At 37.8% G+C, this 16,119-nt stretch overlaps 1 protein-coding gene across 1 annotated transcript; it reads left to right on the forward strand.

Annotated features, from left to right (window-relative positions):
* The first annotated feature begins 26 nt into the window (after positions 1–26).
* LOC129738500 (protein stoned-B) lies at positions 27–6,630 on the forward strand. Its single transcript, XM_055729720.1, has 6 exons — positions 27–2,072; positions 2,132–2,354; positions 2,849–3,610; positions 3,671–4,091; positions 4,160–4,552; positions 4,622–6,630. The coding sequence occupies exons 1-6, from the start codon at positions 27–29 to the stop codon at positions 4,761–4,763; spliced, it is 3,987 nt and encodes a 1,328-aa protein (XP_055585695.1). The 3' UTR covers positions 4,764–6,630.
* The last annotated feature ends 9,489 nt before the right edge of the window (positions 6,631–16,119 follow it).

Below are 16,119 nucleotides of genomic sequence, written 5' to 3' on the forward strand. Positions count from 1 at the left end.
TTAACAGCTAAGAAACAAACCTTAAAATGGCGAATCCCTTCTTGATGGACGATGAACCGATGGGTGGATTGGAACCAGTATCTAATCCATTTTTGTTCGGTGATGACGCACAAGACGATGCTGGAGATGGGATGGGAGTTGATGATAATCCGTTCTTAGCGTCGCAGGCTGTCAACCCGTTTGCGGACTATGGTTGTGAGGCGGAAGAAGAAATGCCGACTACAAATCACTTGTTCGGAACAGCGGAGATCAACACAGTTATGGCGCCACCAGTGGCTACAACAGGTGCGGAGATATTCGGCGTTAGTGATGCTATCATGACTCAGAGCAGTGTTGGTGCAGGAACTGCGAATTTTTTCGATACAACAATTAACGAAGACGATGATTTAATCATTCCAAAACCAACAGATTTGCAACTTGGACCGCACACCAATAGCAACTTGATGGACGATAATTTGATGAATGCATATTCCAGTGAAGATGAGCTTCGATCAGCAGCCGCTAAAGTAGCCACTAATGGAAAGATGCCACCACCGCGTCCTGTGCCGCCACCATCTCACGCGACCCAACAACTGATCAGTTCGATTGCTAATCAACTCGACCAAACAAGCACAAATCTGTTGCAAAAGATCCCCGCTACCAGAACGCCTAGTCCGGTGTCCATGAGGGATTTGCATTCCCCAAGTCCGACACCGGAGTTTGGTGATCTGTTGGCCATTGGCGATCAACCGAAGCAACTATTACAGGATGATATATTTGGCACCACGGATAATCCATTCGCGGAACAGATCGCCGCAGTTCCGACTGTTCCCGCTTCAAAGCCAGAAGTTCAAAAGCCTCCTCGTCCAAAACCACCTCCACCTCGTCCAGCACCACCACGAAGTTCGCAAGCCTCGTCTCCATCATCAGCATCTCAACCAGCTATACCCGCAGCACCAAACCATGCGCAACCTCCTCAACAAGACGCAGACCTGTTCGATCTTTTCGGTACCGCTACACAAGCAAAAACCGCACCTCCAAAGCCACCGGCACCAAAAACGAAAGAAGATATTCTATCTCTATTCTCCACACCACCATCAGCGGCAGCGCCTGTTGAACCCAAACCAACCGATTTGCTAAGCGGAGATTTCGATGACATATTTGGTGGCTCATCGGAACAACCAGCTGAAAGTTTTGTCCCGAATCTATCGGAAAATTTGGTACAGACCCAGATCCCACAAGCAGTGGAAGCAGAACCCACAGAAATTCAAATGGAAGAAGAACCACCAATCGAAGAACCGCATCAGCAACCTGAAATAGTTCTCGACGCAGCCCCAGTGTCAGACGAAATGGTCACGATGCGTTCGGAAGCATCATCCGATTTCAGCCCCACGGGTTCGAATGTGACTTCAGGAAATATTCCTAGCTCGGTTTCGGGTAGTATTGTTAACATACCAGCCATCGAAAAGACTGAAGATATCATGACGGAGAATGATGCTGAACCAGTTTATGAACCACCTGTCGAAGAACCTTCTGGTATGGAATTGTATAACGATGCAGAAGAGCTCGCTCCAGCTGTATCAACAGTTGCGTCTCAACTTTTCTATGCTGAACCGGAGACCACAGTTGCGCAGACATACTCGACCTCAGAGGCTGTAAATCCTTTCGCACTTGAGGAGGATGACGTGTATGCTCCGCAAACACAAGTGGTGTCCAATGCAATGGACTACACAAATGAAGTGTTCGGTAATGCTACCAATAATAATCCAGCAGTGACCACAACGACAGTGGTGCCAGATCCACTGGATAACTTTGTTCAACCAAGGGAACCGGATGCGTTTGATTCATTTGCTGCCAAGTTCGAGGGTGTACAGAATAAGATAAGTGCCAGTGCAAGCGGGAACATATTTTTGGATACGGATCTCGGAAGTGGTGGTGATGCGTTTGGAAGTGTCGGAGTGGCAGGCGGCAACGATGCATGGGGTTCGTCGGATATCACCGGTGGAATTGGATTCGACGGTGGAGATGGATTTGGTAATGATGAAGGTTTCGATGATCCATTCCTTTCGATGCAAGCTCCGCCAGCACCAGAGGTATGATTTTTGTGGAAGTCACAACTTGATACATTGCTAAAGCGAAATTTTATTTACAGGGAACACCGTTCGCCAGATCACATTCACGAGACTCGGACGAGGGTAATCAGTTTAATGTGGTAATACGACCGAAGGATGGCCATGAGGTAGGATTGGCACCAGCCCTAGCACCACCGCCACCCAAGAGCCCCCAAACGGCATCAATATATTCAGGAGACTCTTCGCCGCGGGTCAACCCATTCGACACTTCGGGTGAAGCTACGCTGGCAGCACTTCCCGATGGTAAGTAGGAAGGTAAAGTGGTGGTCAGCTTGATTATTATTTTTTAAATTGTTTTTGTTTTCGAACTGTCAGCTGGTTTTTAACCACTTTGTTGGTCCTCACATAACTAGTGAAAATGTAAAGAAAATAATGAAAGAAACTTTATGGCTGTAGGTTCGGTTGAACGTCGGCCAATTATCAATATCGCTAGTCACGGTATAAGTATATAAGGTAGGCTACTAATACGAGTAAACAACTCGTTTGAATGCAAACTAGTGACGTCATTACTATCTGCCTATAGCATGCCAGGCAAAAAGTTTTGCGTGCGTAGGATAACGCTACATACACCGAGGATCACTAGATGGATAGTAATGACGACATTATCGGGAAGATATCACCTTATTATATTGTACACCGTGATCGCTAGTGATAATTAATGATATGCTTCATATTGTACTGGTGTTTTGGATAGCTAACTATCTCTTGTTCCATTTACTACCTGATTGTATCCATAGCAACGCCACAATTACAACGCACCGATTCGCAAGAAACACCGCCTACTCCGCTGTTCGATGAAGACGTTTCTCAGCCTTTGGAAGACTTTCCACGCATTACTTACCATGGCGAGGGTTGGGAGATGCAGCTACGTCAACCGAATAAGAAGAAAATCACTGGGCAGCGGTTTTGGAAGAAAATATTCATCCGGCTGGTGTTCCAGGGTGACAATCCGGTGCTGCAGCTGTTCAACGCTCAAAAAGACAAGGATCCATTCCAGGAACTGCCACTGCAAGCGTGCTATTCGGTGTCGGAAATCAGTGGGCAGCAGTATGATAATTTCGGCAAGATATTTACTATTAAACTTCAGTATGTGTTTTACAAAGAACGACCCGGTGTTCGACCCGGTCAGGTAACCAAAGCCGAACGCTTAACAAACAAGCTTAGCCAGTTTGCCGCGTATGCTATCCAGGGTGATTATCAAGGCGTTAAAGAGCTTGGAAGTGATTTGAAGAAGTTGGGTCTTCCCGTTGAACATGCACCGCAAATTTCCCAGCTTTTCAAACTCGGATCGATGAACTATGAAGACATGAAGCAGTTTTCCGTGTGTATTGAAGAAGCTTTGTTCAAGATGAATGTGCATCGTGATCGAGCGCTTACTTACAAATCTGAGGAAGTGCAGGTTACTGCTGTTGATGAACTGTACGTTGAGCAAGATGCCGAAGGTCACGTGGAAAAACAAATTGCACGGGTCAGATTGTACTTCTTGGCTTTTATGTCTGGTGAGTGGATAAGTTTAAAAAGTTTTTTTTTCAATTTTTAATCGAGATTTGTTTTTTTAGGAATGCCCGACATTGAACTGGGAGTCAATGACCTGTGGCGCCAAGGTAAGGAAGTGGTCGGCCGTCATGATATTATTCCAGTGGTAACGGAAGAGTGGATTCGGTTAGAGGGCGTTGAATTTCATGGATGCGTTCAGCAAGACGAGTATGAGCGCAGTAGAACGATCAAATTCAAACCACCAGACGCGTGCTACATCGAATTGATGCGTTTCCGAGTGCGGCCACCGAAAAATCGGGAACTTCCACTACAGCTGAAGGCAACCTGGCATGTGATTGGTAACAAAGTAGAGTTGCGTGCGGATGTGTTGGTTCCAGGATTTGCCTCTAGAAAACTTGGTCAAATTCCTTGTGAAGATGTGTCGATCCGTTTTCCCATTCCAGAATGTTGGATATATTTGTTCAGAGTCGAGAAACATTTTAGGTATTGATGAAAATTAATCAAAATTTCTACTGTTTTGTTACTTAAATATATCTCACTCTACGTTTTAGATACGGATCTGTAAAGTCAGCTCATCGCCGGACCGGAAAAATCAAAGGAATAGAGCGTATTCTTGGTACCATGGAAACGCTGCAGGAATCGTTGATTGAGGTTACTTCGGGTCAAGCGAAATACGAACATCATCACAGGGCCATCGTATGGCGTTGTCCCCGGCTGCCGAAAGAAGGTCAGGGAGCCTACACAACCCATCAGCTAGTTTGCCGGATGGCGCTAACAAGTTTCGATCAGATTCCGGAACAGCTGGCACCGTACGCCTATGTAGAATTTACCATGCCCGCAACACAGGTTTCGCACACGACAGTTCGTTCCATTAGCGTGCAGGAATCGGACAGCGATGAACCACCGGAAAAATATGTCCGCTATTTGGCGAGACATGAGTATAGGTAGGCTCGAAACTCTAAAAAGTTGGTTTTTCAACAACTCAAGCCAATGTTTTTCTTTCTTTTTCACAGAGTTGGCATTGAACATACAACAGCTGATACGGTGAATGCATATTTGGCGGCAACTACAGTTACCAAGCAACCTATACAGGAAGAACAACCTATGGCTACTACGCCAATTGCTCCGAGCGATTCGGATTCGGATTCAAACTAAATCAACTGTCCTAGGCTAACAAGGCATGCTCTTAAGCAATAAGATAGTTCTTCATAACGTTTTTTTGGTTTTTAAACGTTTTGAATTTTCTTTGATTTAGTTCAAGTTGTTCAAAATAGTACGATTTGAATAGCGAATCAACTCGTAGCTGTAATTTATCAATCAAGCAAAAAGAATGATTTCATAATGGTGCAGCTTATAGATATAAATGAAGCCGTAGTTACAAATACTTTCAAGGCAGAAAAAATAAATTGTAGCGAAACGTTCAGTTATATATTGTAGATGTTGCTAACTAATGTTTATTTGACAATAAAAGTAAAAATAATAATTGTTGAAGGATAAAAATGACAAAACCAACTCACAAAAAGTATTAAATTCCTTATGTCATATACTGTTGCTGTAAGATAAAACGTGTTTTTGTTTTAATAATTCCAAAGTGTAAGGTTTGTAAAAAATGAATAAGTGTACTAAAAAAGTTTTGTTTGTCTCTTATTTCTAATCATCGACTTTAATTTGTTACACAATCATCATTGACTTTTAAATGCAGATGATTGTAATTTTCTTCAACACTTTCAAACGATAAATGCTTTATTGTCACACATATCAACAATTTCCATTTTACTTATGTTCCTGATTCAATTTATCTATAAAACACTCGGAAGGCGCAATTTTGAAATCGTCTAAAAAAACCCATCAAATCCAAGCAAGCCAGTTGTCATCGCTTTACTGCTAAGGCAATAACAGATAGCAATATCGGCTTAGAAAACTCATAAAAATATGTAGATTTTACGTTAAAAATAAACTGAACATCTATAGCGATGCATATTCGTTGAGGCGCTTTGTCCATGAAATCTACTTAAAAAAAACAATAGCAAATGCGAGCTCATATACATTTTGCGTGAAATTTAACCGAGTTGTTACTGTATGGCATTCATTTTTAACGAAGATAGAAGAGAATATTTTATGAGGAATGTATTTGAGGTCACTCAAATTTGATTGTACAACATTTTCTTAATTATGATTTTTCATTCACGTTACAGAAATAATAAGTTTTATAATAGGCATTGACATTAAAGTAAATAGAAAATTTAGTTTCGCAATTAAAACTCCATTTTAATTTTTTTTCAGAATCGAATGCACCAAGAAAAAACAGATAAGTTCAGCTGAAGCAAAACACAAATATCCGTTTCCCGCTGAAATGACCAGTTCATTGAAGTATATGTAGTTTGACATATGAAAAACTTGAAATCTAGCATAAAAAGTTGTACATGTATTACCAAAATTTACCAGAATATGGATTGTGAAAAAAAAAACTAAGAGAAGATCTTCAACTAGCATAAATAAAATTAAATTCGTGTAACGCGTACAGTGAAACCACAACAGGTAGCTTACCAAATAATGTGAAAAATATTAACTAGGTGTAAACGATTGTAACCAGATAAAGATCTAGGATAAATTCTAACTGATAGTAGTCACTAGAATCGACGATATGAAAATACACTCTGAAGCTGTTTAACCCTTGCAACATTGGAACCACACACACGACGGATAAAGTCCGACTAGACTAATCGAACTAAAAATAAAATTCCTTGTTTGAACTGTCTTAATTAAAAAAAAAAAATAATAAACATACAACTTAATGCTTGTATCAAATAAAGTTTAAAAAAGAACATAGTTGAATACATGGATGAGAAGAATCCACTTTAAAAACATGAAAGTGCGTGAAACATACAAATTATATATATACAAGACATAAAATTGACTAAAATTATCCCAAAGAAAATATAGCAAGCAAAGAAAATATGTTAAAATTATACCCTATATATACATTACCGAGAGCTGATAATCAATAATGATGAAAAGTTGATTTAAGTGTTTTGTTTCTGTAAGCAAGGATATCACTCCTTTTTTTTTGTGATTGGATGACAGAGTTATGTTCCGGAATCCAAATTTTGGGGACTTCAATTGATCTTTGGTTTTAAAAAGGTGGGATACCAAATTTTATTTCATATCTGAAAGCTTGATGAAAAGATTGAAAACTGTGCAATGCTGCGAAGACTTGGCTTCAAGCCATAATATTATAAATATAAAGCTTCCTTCTCACTTCAGTTTTTAATATTACGTTTTGCTGTTTCCGATTGTTTATCGTATTCCCTCCCTACGACTTTGTTTTGCCTCGTGAAGCCATTTGCAAATTCCCATCCGTTGTCTTTCATTCGCCGACTTTTTTTGGTGCGAAAAATAAAACCTATTAACTAGCTGGCTGATTTCCTCGCGACCTATGTAGTAGGAGAAGATTCGATTTGGTTTGGTAGGAAGCAGCAAAGAAGAAAGCTCAAATTTGCATATGACAGCGCTTTTCCATTACCGTTGAAGAGACCGTTCGAGAATAGCTGATTGTTTCGCTTTTACGGTATACACACACACTTCTGCTATTAAGTATTCTAGGCGAAAAATGTAATTTTTCCGCCAGCAAACAACAACAGATCTGTCGTATAAAATAATTTTGGGTGCTGCTAGCTATTCGGCGCTTGGTTCTTAACTTTGCTCTCTTTTAATACGGTGCGTTGTTCTTTTCGACTTAATAGAAACGGGCAGTTTTCCACTCAATGCATTCGATTGTTTATATTTTGTCTATTCATTTGCATTTATTTTCTCATAAACGGGAAAATTTCTTGTTGTCTGGATGTGGTCGAAGCTCCTAATCTACGAAATCTACGATCTCTCATCAATGTTATGTAAGTACATGAGATTGAGTAAATTTAGAGTAATTTTGAATTTCTCAGGTCCTGAGGTCTTAAAAGTTTCAGAATTTATATTGCAAAAATGGCACCCATTTTGACTCCTATGCAAATATTTTCCACGCAGTAATATTTTCGCTCTGATGCAGTTTTCTTTAAATCAGTCGTTGCTCAATTCTGCTTTTCTGTTGTTCTGAAAGAAACTCATGATGAAAATTTAATCAAAGAGATTAATTATGAAAGTTTATCGACCAACATATGAAAGGAAACGAACAGAAAACAAAATGCATTCTGTACACTCCGGTGCCAGAATGTGTAACCGTTCGTTACAAAATATTCGTTGTTTTTGTTGATGTCGTTTAAACCATTATGTGAATGATCATATTGCTAAATTGTTGTCAGTTAGTTCGTTAAAAATTGTTATTAGTTTGGCTTGGCTAATTGTATTGATACCCGGGATACCCGGATCAAAAATTGTTATTACATTTTACAGAAATCACACGTGAAACTAAAGAAAATTTTCCGAATAAAGAAAAGTGTGGAACATGGGTGTGGAACTTGTTCAATCATGCATCAGCAACATTTCCATTTTGAATTTGAATCTGGCGAGTTAAATTGCTTCACTCAGCCATTTGAAACTAAGCGGCGAGTGTGATAAAACGTTATAATGGAGTTGTGAGTTTCAGAAGAAGTTGCTAAAACCACATGGAGTGAAGGGGAAATTTAACAAAATTCGACGTCGTTGCTAAATCTTAATTTTGTCTGTCTACAGGACCTTATATCTTGATTATAAAAGTCACCGATCACACTTTTACGGCCTAACGAACTCTAGGGTTGTTACGTCTAACTCGAAAATGATCATCTACATCCTCTGGTCTGCAGGCCATAAACATTAAGGAGGATGCCCTCGGGCTGAAATAGGTCCTAATTATAAAGGAGGGCCTCTCTCGGCTTGGCCAATCGGGACCGTCTTAGAGAGAAGCGCCTTATGAGCCGAAAATCCACGCGAACAGGTCCAACAATTATTACTGGCCTGGTCATAACCACCCCATAGTTTCATGACAATTTTCCATTGCGCACGGCAGAGCATCGATAAAGATGATCAACCATCAACATCCCATATATTGAACAATAAACATAAGAAAATCGAATTAGTTCTGATTTTTTTTTTCTCTATTTTCAATAAATTCTCCAATATTTTCCAACATAGCCATTATTATTCAATTCCATTCATACATTAAATACAATAGCTGAATTTAGCAAGGTGAACCTCCAAAAGTCCGTGCAGTCCTCCCACTTACCCAGTCAGCAGGCAGACCCTAAGGCTCAGCTCCAGGGGTCATTTATTTCTGAGATTGAAGTCAAGTTGAAGTAAAAATGAATGAGAGTAGGGGGAAGTGTTCCTAAATGCGCATGTTAGGTAATATGCGCATACAGCCGATTGACGATATGGCTAGAGATTCATCATATCTAATCAATGCAGTTTGAGGGTAGTACGCTTTTAACACATGGCATGAAAAAATTAAATTGTTATATAAAGTCGAAAAAATTTAAAAATTCAAACAAGATTTTTGTCAGTTTTGATATAATATATTGAATTTTAATTATCGTGCGTACAGATTCTGTAAACAAAAATTTTAATGGTTTTTCTTTCTTATTCATCTGGAAATCGGAAATTCAACAAATTGAAGCTTTTGGCAAAGTTGTAGATGATAAGATATTGGAATACGAGATAAGTTCTGAATGCCCATATCAAGGCAGGTTAAATGCCTATATCAAGAAAAATAGATTATTCTTATAAATTTTTTACTTCCTATCATTTAAACATTAAATCTACGCTCAAATCACGACCTTTCAGCGAAAAAAGAAGAACTTCATACTGATCCGATAAAAATATAATATGAACAAAATATTACCATGAAATATGGCCATATGGCATACTTAACTATGTTTCATGCAAAGAATGAGTGATGTAAAAAATTTCACCAAAATTTCAGCCTTGACGTATGCCTAACATCCGTTTCTACCATTTTCAATTAAATAATTTCAAAATATTGCGAGTGTAAATGAAATATAGCTTAAAACATAAATATGCGCATTTAGCCCGCCGGTTTCGGAAATCGGCTATTTTGACTTCTTTTATTATAAAATTATTTTCACAAAAACTGTAAGAGATTTTAACAGAAAAATTGCTCTTACGTATAGAAAACAGATGTCCGCTCATGTGCATATAGTTTTCAGGCTCCTATCTATCGGAATATGGGAGAAAATGAGTGTTTTCCTTAATATGCGCATATTACCCGCCTCTCCCATATTTTGGCGCCCAACTATTAGTTCGCAAAAGGTAACTGCAGAACACGTTTAGTATACAAAAAAAATCGAAGATTTTTCTAAATCTGTAAAGTCCAAACGCCAACGCTTACACTACACTTGAATGACACTTGAATATTATTGATTTTGAAGAAGGGATTTCATTTCATGTGATTTGAGCTTTTGGGGTGGGAGATTGGCTACGAGAACTGCTACGAGAGTTGGACGTGTTTGGATAAGTAAGGACAATTTACAATTTTATGGTTTTTAAAGGTCCTGGATGCAAAATAAAAGGCAGTCCGTAAAACAGCTTTATTTTAATTGATGATTTGCAGAAGTTAATTTTTCGGTTTGTTTAAAGTGTTTATTCGTCATCTTTGCGTCGTTTTCATTTAATCATCTTTTAACAAGATGAGCGAAATGGATTCGTTTTACTGGGAAATGAAAATTGATCACTTGATCGACGACGAACTGGTGTACGAGTTGATGATTCGAGGAATTCCAATAGTCAACGGGAGAAATATTTTAAGTTTGCAACACGAAAATAATGAGTTTTCTGTTACAAATTTATACAATTCTCATGAGGTTAGTTCAGAACTTGAAATTGTTACTCAAAAATTAGCAAAACTAAAAAAATGAGTGAGGTTTAAGTTTGAGGCACTACAGCTGACGGCAAAGTCTCGGAAGGATCAATGGTAAGAAGAAACAAAAAAGGAAGATAGGAAGAAGGAACAGGAACTACCAGCACGTCGTAAATAAAGCGGCTTAAGGATGAAGAAGAGGACAGCGAGCACTCCGATGGGGAAATTGGAACCGGAAGAGGCGACCGCGGTCAGTTGTAGAGTGAAAGTTCAGATACGATGGAAAGGAAGAAGGACGTAGGTTGAACAAATTTATTGAAGAAGTGGAATTCATGGCAGAGGCAGAAGAGTTCAGTACCAGATATCTCCAGCGGGAAGCTCTCCATCTCTTTGGAGGAGACTCCCGTACTTGGTATATGAATGCCAATAAAAATGGGGAATTTGAAGATTGGTGTGTTGGGACATGGTGCTAATGGCATTTTTGGAGGATTTACCGTAATGTGAAGGAGTAGCATTCGGGACAGCACTTTATAGGCAGCATTGAAGACAGTGATCGCTCGGTAGTTCGTATAGTTCTCACAGTCCAATTTGTCGCCCTTCTTGTAGATGAGAACTCCTTCGGAGCTGTTCTGTGTCCCAGATCCGGACTATCAACCGGTGTAGGCAATCGGCCATTTTGTCCGGGCCCATTTTGATGAGTTCAACTGCGATGTCATCCTTCCCAGCCGATTTGTTGCTATTAAGCTGGCGAATGGTTTCCTTAACTTCATTCATCGTTGGGAACGGCTCTTCTACGTCGTTGGCTACGCCGGCAATGCAGTTTTCGGGAATTCCCGAATCCCGGGAAACTCTTAAAACATCCCGGGAATTCCCGAAGCCAATAAAAAGTGCTAAATTACTGAGAAATTACACGATCTAAATTGGAAAAATGAATCAGATTGAGCAAGGAAAATGATAGTTCTACCACAGACAAGTTCTACCCGGATGACTTAGTCTTAAATATTTTTTTTTTCAATCTAGTTAATACATTGAAATTGATTAAACATGTTTTCCGATCGAAAACTTAGTGTAAAAGTGAAAAACGACAAAGAATCTATAAAACCAAACAATTTCAATAATGAAACGCTACGGAAAGAATCTGAATGTTCGATTTTGCAAAAATTTTCATTTAGAACTTTCGATTCGGATACTGTTGACAGTAGCAAAATCATTAGCAAAGAAATGAAATATAGTGAAACAAATGGATAGTTATCTGAAAATTTACGATATTTTATGAATAATCTGAAGTCTATATCTAACTAACTTCTATCGATAGTGAAACATCTTTCTCTATTATTTCAAATTTTTGCAGCTAAAATAAGACCAGTTTGTCGGTTAAAGTACATAGTTTTTGGGTCTTGGGTTTGCTTATTGAATTTTTTAGGCATTAAAAAAGTTTGAAAAGTTTTGCAATTTCACTACCTAAAATTCAAAAATACCATATCGATAAGGATTCGTAGGCAGTAGATGGTAAAGATCTTCATGTTGCAAGCTTCATTTTCAATTTTTCCCGGGATCCCGGGAATTCCCGGGAAAAGGATCGTCAGATTTCCCGATTCCCGGGAACGTTTAAATGGTCGGGAAATGAACACTCTTCCCTAAGGTTGCCAGATTGCCCGGTTTTATCCGGGTTTGCCCGGATATTAAACACAAAATTTGTGAACAGTCCGGCCCGGCTCGGTTGCCAGGATTTCGTTAAAAGATGCCCGGATTTATTCACTTTATTTGGCAAATCAAACAAAAAAACAGCAAATACCTCCAAAACGCAGTTTTTTGTGCAAGTTTTATTAAAAAAGTATCATTAAAGGTTTTTTGGAAATCTGAAATACGATTTAGAATCTGTTGATGAGTTTTGATGAAAAAAAAAATTTAAATTTTTTTTCTTGATTTTCGTTTAGTAATTTCTGGGTTTTGAGAAAATTTGCTCGGTTATCGGCCGGATATATATGATCGTTGATTTGAAATCAAATGCCCGGTTTTGCCAGGTTTTTTAAATAAAATTCTGACAACCTTACTCTACCCCCACCGTTTAAGTCTCCAGCATGTGCGCTGTTCAGATGGTCATCGAAGTGCTGCTTCCAGCTTTTGATCACCTCGCGATTGTCCGTCAGGATGCCACTGACGCCCTATGACATTTTCCGCAACGCTGTTGATGGCTGTCTTCATGGTATCCCAACAGTCCTCGAGCGAGGCTTCGCGAAGCTCGCTGTCTGCCGGCAGCGCTGCTTTGAGCGATTGCGTGTAGTCTGCTGCGACCTCAGGTTGCTTCAGTCGTGCAAGACGGGCGTCTGTCTTGTGTATTGTTCACTACGAACAAACAAATCATGCTTTATTCGTGCGTTTTTTGAATAACTGAAAAATAAGCAAAAATCAAGCAATCATCGATTCATTGTTTTATCTGGGTCTTCCAGACTTTTTGGATTTTCATCGAACATTTTTTAGCTTTCCAGACTTCCAGACTCTTGACATTTCTTTCAGACATTTCCAGACTTATGAATTTGAACACAAAACGGACAAAATTCAATATTTTTGTGGTAAAAAGGAACGAAATGATTCGAATTAGTAATTTAAAAGTGAGGAATGGTACAAAAATTTATATAAATCGAGGAATTAAGCATAGAAAGTTGTACTGCCGGTACAACCACAATGGTCCCAGGCATTGATAGTATATAGGATGAATGATGATTATATCATCAAGTAATGAGCATCTGCACTATTGCGATCTGGCGATAAAAAAAAGGTCATCACCAATAAAGTTTGACATCCAGACTTTTCTGAAAGACAGTTGGCATCTCTGGCTGCGGATTAGAGAAAAAAAAGTTTTAGCACTGACTTGATAACTTGATAACTGGTGCTTCTAATAGAACTCTAATTCGAGTGAGCTTCGAGAACCAACCGCAGCTCATCTGAACTAATATTTATGACTAAATCGGTAACAGAAGTCAAGAATAAGAGATAATATTCACCCGATCAGGAGAGCATATCAAAATAATAACTCAAACGTATCTCACCAAGATATTTACATATGATTCAGTTATAATTAAGTACTCCAAATTTTCGATTTAAAGTTTCTCCAATCTGAATTATATCTTATTCTGATTGACAAACTTGAATGGGGTTGAGCTCATATTCATTGATCAAAAATTTTTCAGATTGTGCTAAAATAAAATGATTATATCTTATTTGATATACGTTCAACTTTTTCTGAAACACGGACATCGAAGTCAACGGCTCAAACCTTACATTAACGAGTTTCGCTCAACAGATTCATAAAATTAAATCAAATTTTTGGAAAACCAAAAATGGGGCATGGTTTTATCAAATAATGTGGTTTATTGACCTTCCACTAGAAAATTTTCTCGAAGCACTCATATCTTGATAAGTTATAATTTTGATATAATTTGTTCTGTCCAATATCAAACTATGCTATCTGAACGAGATATAATCTTGATAGGAGCATATCAAAAACTGATATAATTTAGCTATGATCGTATAGATTTTTTGATATAATTTGAGATATTTTAACATCCTACGAGTACTGAATTATAACTCATCCAGATAGGAAAAAATTGAATATCATAATATCTCATCTTGATATAATTTAGTTTTTCTCTTCTGATCGGGCAACGTGACTTACCGAATAAAGCTAGTAAGCAGTGGTCGGCACAAAAACGCTAATCCGCTAATCGCTAGTTAGTCCGATAACTTTTTGTTAGCGGTTTAATTTTGCAGCTAAATTTTGATTGAGCTAGCGAATTAAAAAGTTCCGCTATTTTTTGGTTCCGCTAAATGCCCGATCAGAAGGGGAAAACAAAATTATATCAAAATGAGATATTTTGATACTGATTTTTTTTTATCTGAATGAGTTATAATTCAGTACTCGTAGGATGTTAAAATATCTCAAATTATATCAAAAAATCTATACGATCATAGCTAAATTATATCAGTTTTTGATATGCTCCTATCAAGATTATATCTCGTTCAGATAGCATAGTTTGATATTGGGCAGAACAAATCCTATCAAAATTATAACTTATCAAGATAAGAATGCATCGAGAAAATTTTCTAGTGGAATGTCAGTAACCCACACTTTTTGCTAATAGACCATGCTCCATTTCTGGTTTCCCTAAAATTCGATTCAATTTTATGAATCTGTTGAGCGAAACTCATTGAAGTACGGTTTGGGCCGTTGACTTCGATGTCCGTGTTTCATAAAAAGTTGTACGTATATCAAAATAAGATATAATCATTTTATTTTAGGACAATCCGAAAAAAATCTTTATCAGTGAAAATGAGCTCAATCCCATTCAAGTCTGTCAATCAGAATAAGATATAATTCAGATTGGAAAACCTTTAAATCAAAATGTTTGAGTACTTAATTATAACTGAATCAGATGTAAATATCTTGGTGAGATACGTTTGAGTTATTATTTTGATATGCTCTTCTGATCGGGTGCCGCTAACTTCCATTTACTTGTTTCAAATTCACAAATTATTAGTGATAGAAGTAGACTTTTTGTCATTTGACAAGTAAAGGAGACATCGGACATCATTCTTACACCAATATGCGCTCCAAGTGAAAATGGTCACTTCGAATGGTCTCAGGGCAGAAGTGCCTTATACAGATTAACTTTTTTTCCTCTTTAAGTACTTCTTTTCTCAACATTCTCAGACAAACAATTCAATAAATATTGTTAAACAGTATTAAACTATTTTAAACATCATTTATATAACTCAAAGCTAGAAGGCCAAGTTTTAGATACTGTTTTTTGCTTGCAAGAATACAGTAAACGGCCTACTTGATCAATATTTTACATGACTTTAGCATGGTCGTCCACATGCGGTGATATGTTGAAATGTGCTTTTAGGTTAATCGAGGGATTTTCAAAAGCTTCTCCAAATTTCTAAGATTTTTTTAGATCTCACATTACCATCTCCCACGGCAAGTCTCGAATAATAAATGCAGAAAAAATCCGCTTTTTACAACTTGTTTTAAGTTGATGAGATATTTTCTTTTCACAATGCAGTTTTTACAAATATTTCAAATCAGGCTAAATAAAAATAAGATAGACCATAGAATGAATTTGCATATTTATTTCATTTAGTTTTTTAGATACACGTTTGACAATGCTCCTTGTAGGAAATAAGATGTGGGTTATGTATAAAGGAAAATATAAGTTTAAATGTGACTTACATCACTGTCGAGACCGACCGGCTTGGCGGCCATCTTATCCTGTCCGTTCTTTTCTTTTTTCGGTTCTAAATTACCGCAGCCCTCCTTTCTCGCTGAAATATGTCTATAAACTGAACTCTCAAATGTTTTGTCACTCTGGTTCAACCTTTCCTACTTTCTCCTTCTTACGCTACCCATTGCAACTTAAACTCTAGACACTCTCCCTGTTCTCCTTTATCAATTATCTCCGTACTCAATTACTCAGCTCGCTCTCTTAAACTTTTTTCACGTGAAACGAGAAGCAATCGTAAGATACGTCCGAGGGGCTATGCAATAGTCTTTTCTGTATCTTTTATATTGATATCGTACAAATATACGAATGCAGATTAGTTCACGAACGGTTCAATCATAATTATTTTTCTTTAATTATATTTTCCTTTATACATAACCCACATCTTATTTCCTACACTCCTATCATGAGAATTTTGCATTACAATTTTGAAAGTTTGAAT

The sequence above is a fragment of the Uranotaenia lowii genome, chromosome 1 (genome assembly GCF_029784155.1).
Source record: "Uranotaenia lowii strain MFRU-FL chromosome 1, ASM2978415v1, whole genome shotgun sequence".
Taxonomy (NCBI): Eukaryota; Metazoa; Arthropoda; class Insecta; order Diptera; family Culicidae; genus Uranotaenia; species Uranotaenia lowii.

Excerpts from the sequence above, each read along its gene's own strand:
- LOC129738500 (XM_055729720.1), top strand. The coding sequence starts at position 27 with ATGGCGAATCCCTTCTTGATGGACGATGAACCGATGGGTGGATTGGAA. Across the intron at positions 2,073-2,131 it reads AAGCTCCGCCAGCACCAGAG|GGAACACCGTTCGCCAGATC; the intron begins GTATGATTTTTG and ends TTTTATTTACAG. Across the intron at positions 4,553-4,621 it reads TTGGCGAGACATGAGTATAG|AGTTGGCATTGAACATACAA; the intron begins GTAGGCTCGAAA and ends TCTTTTTCACAG.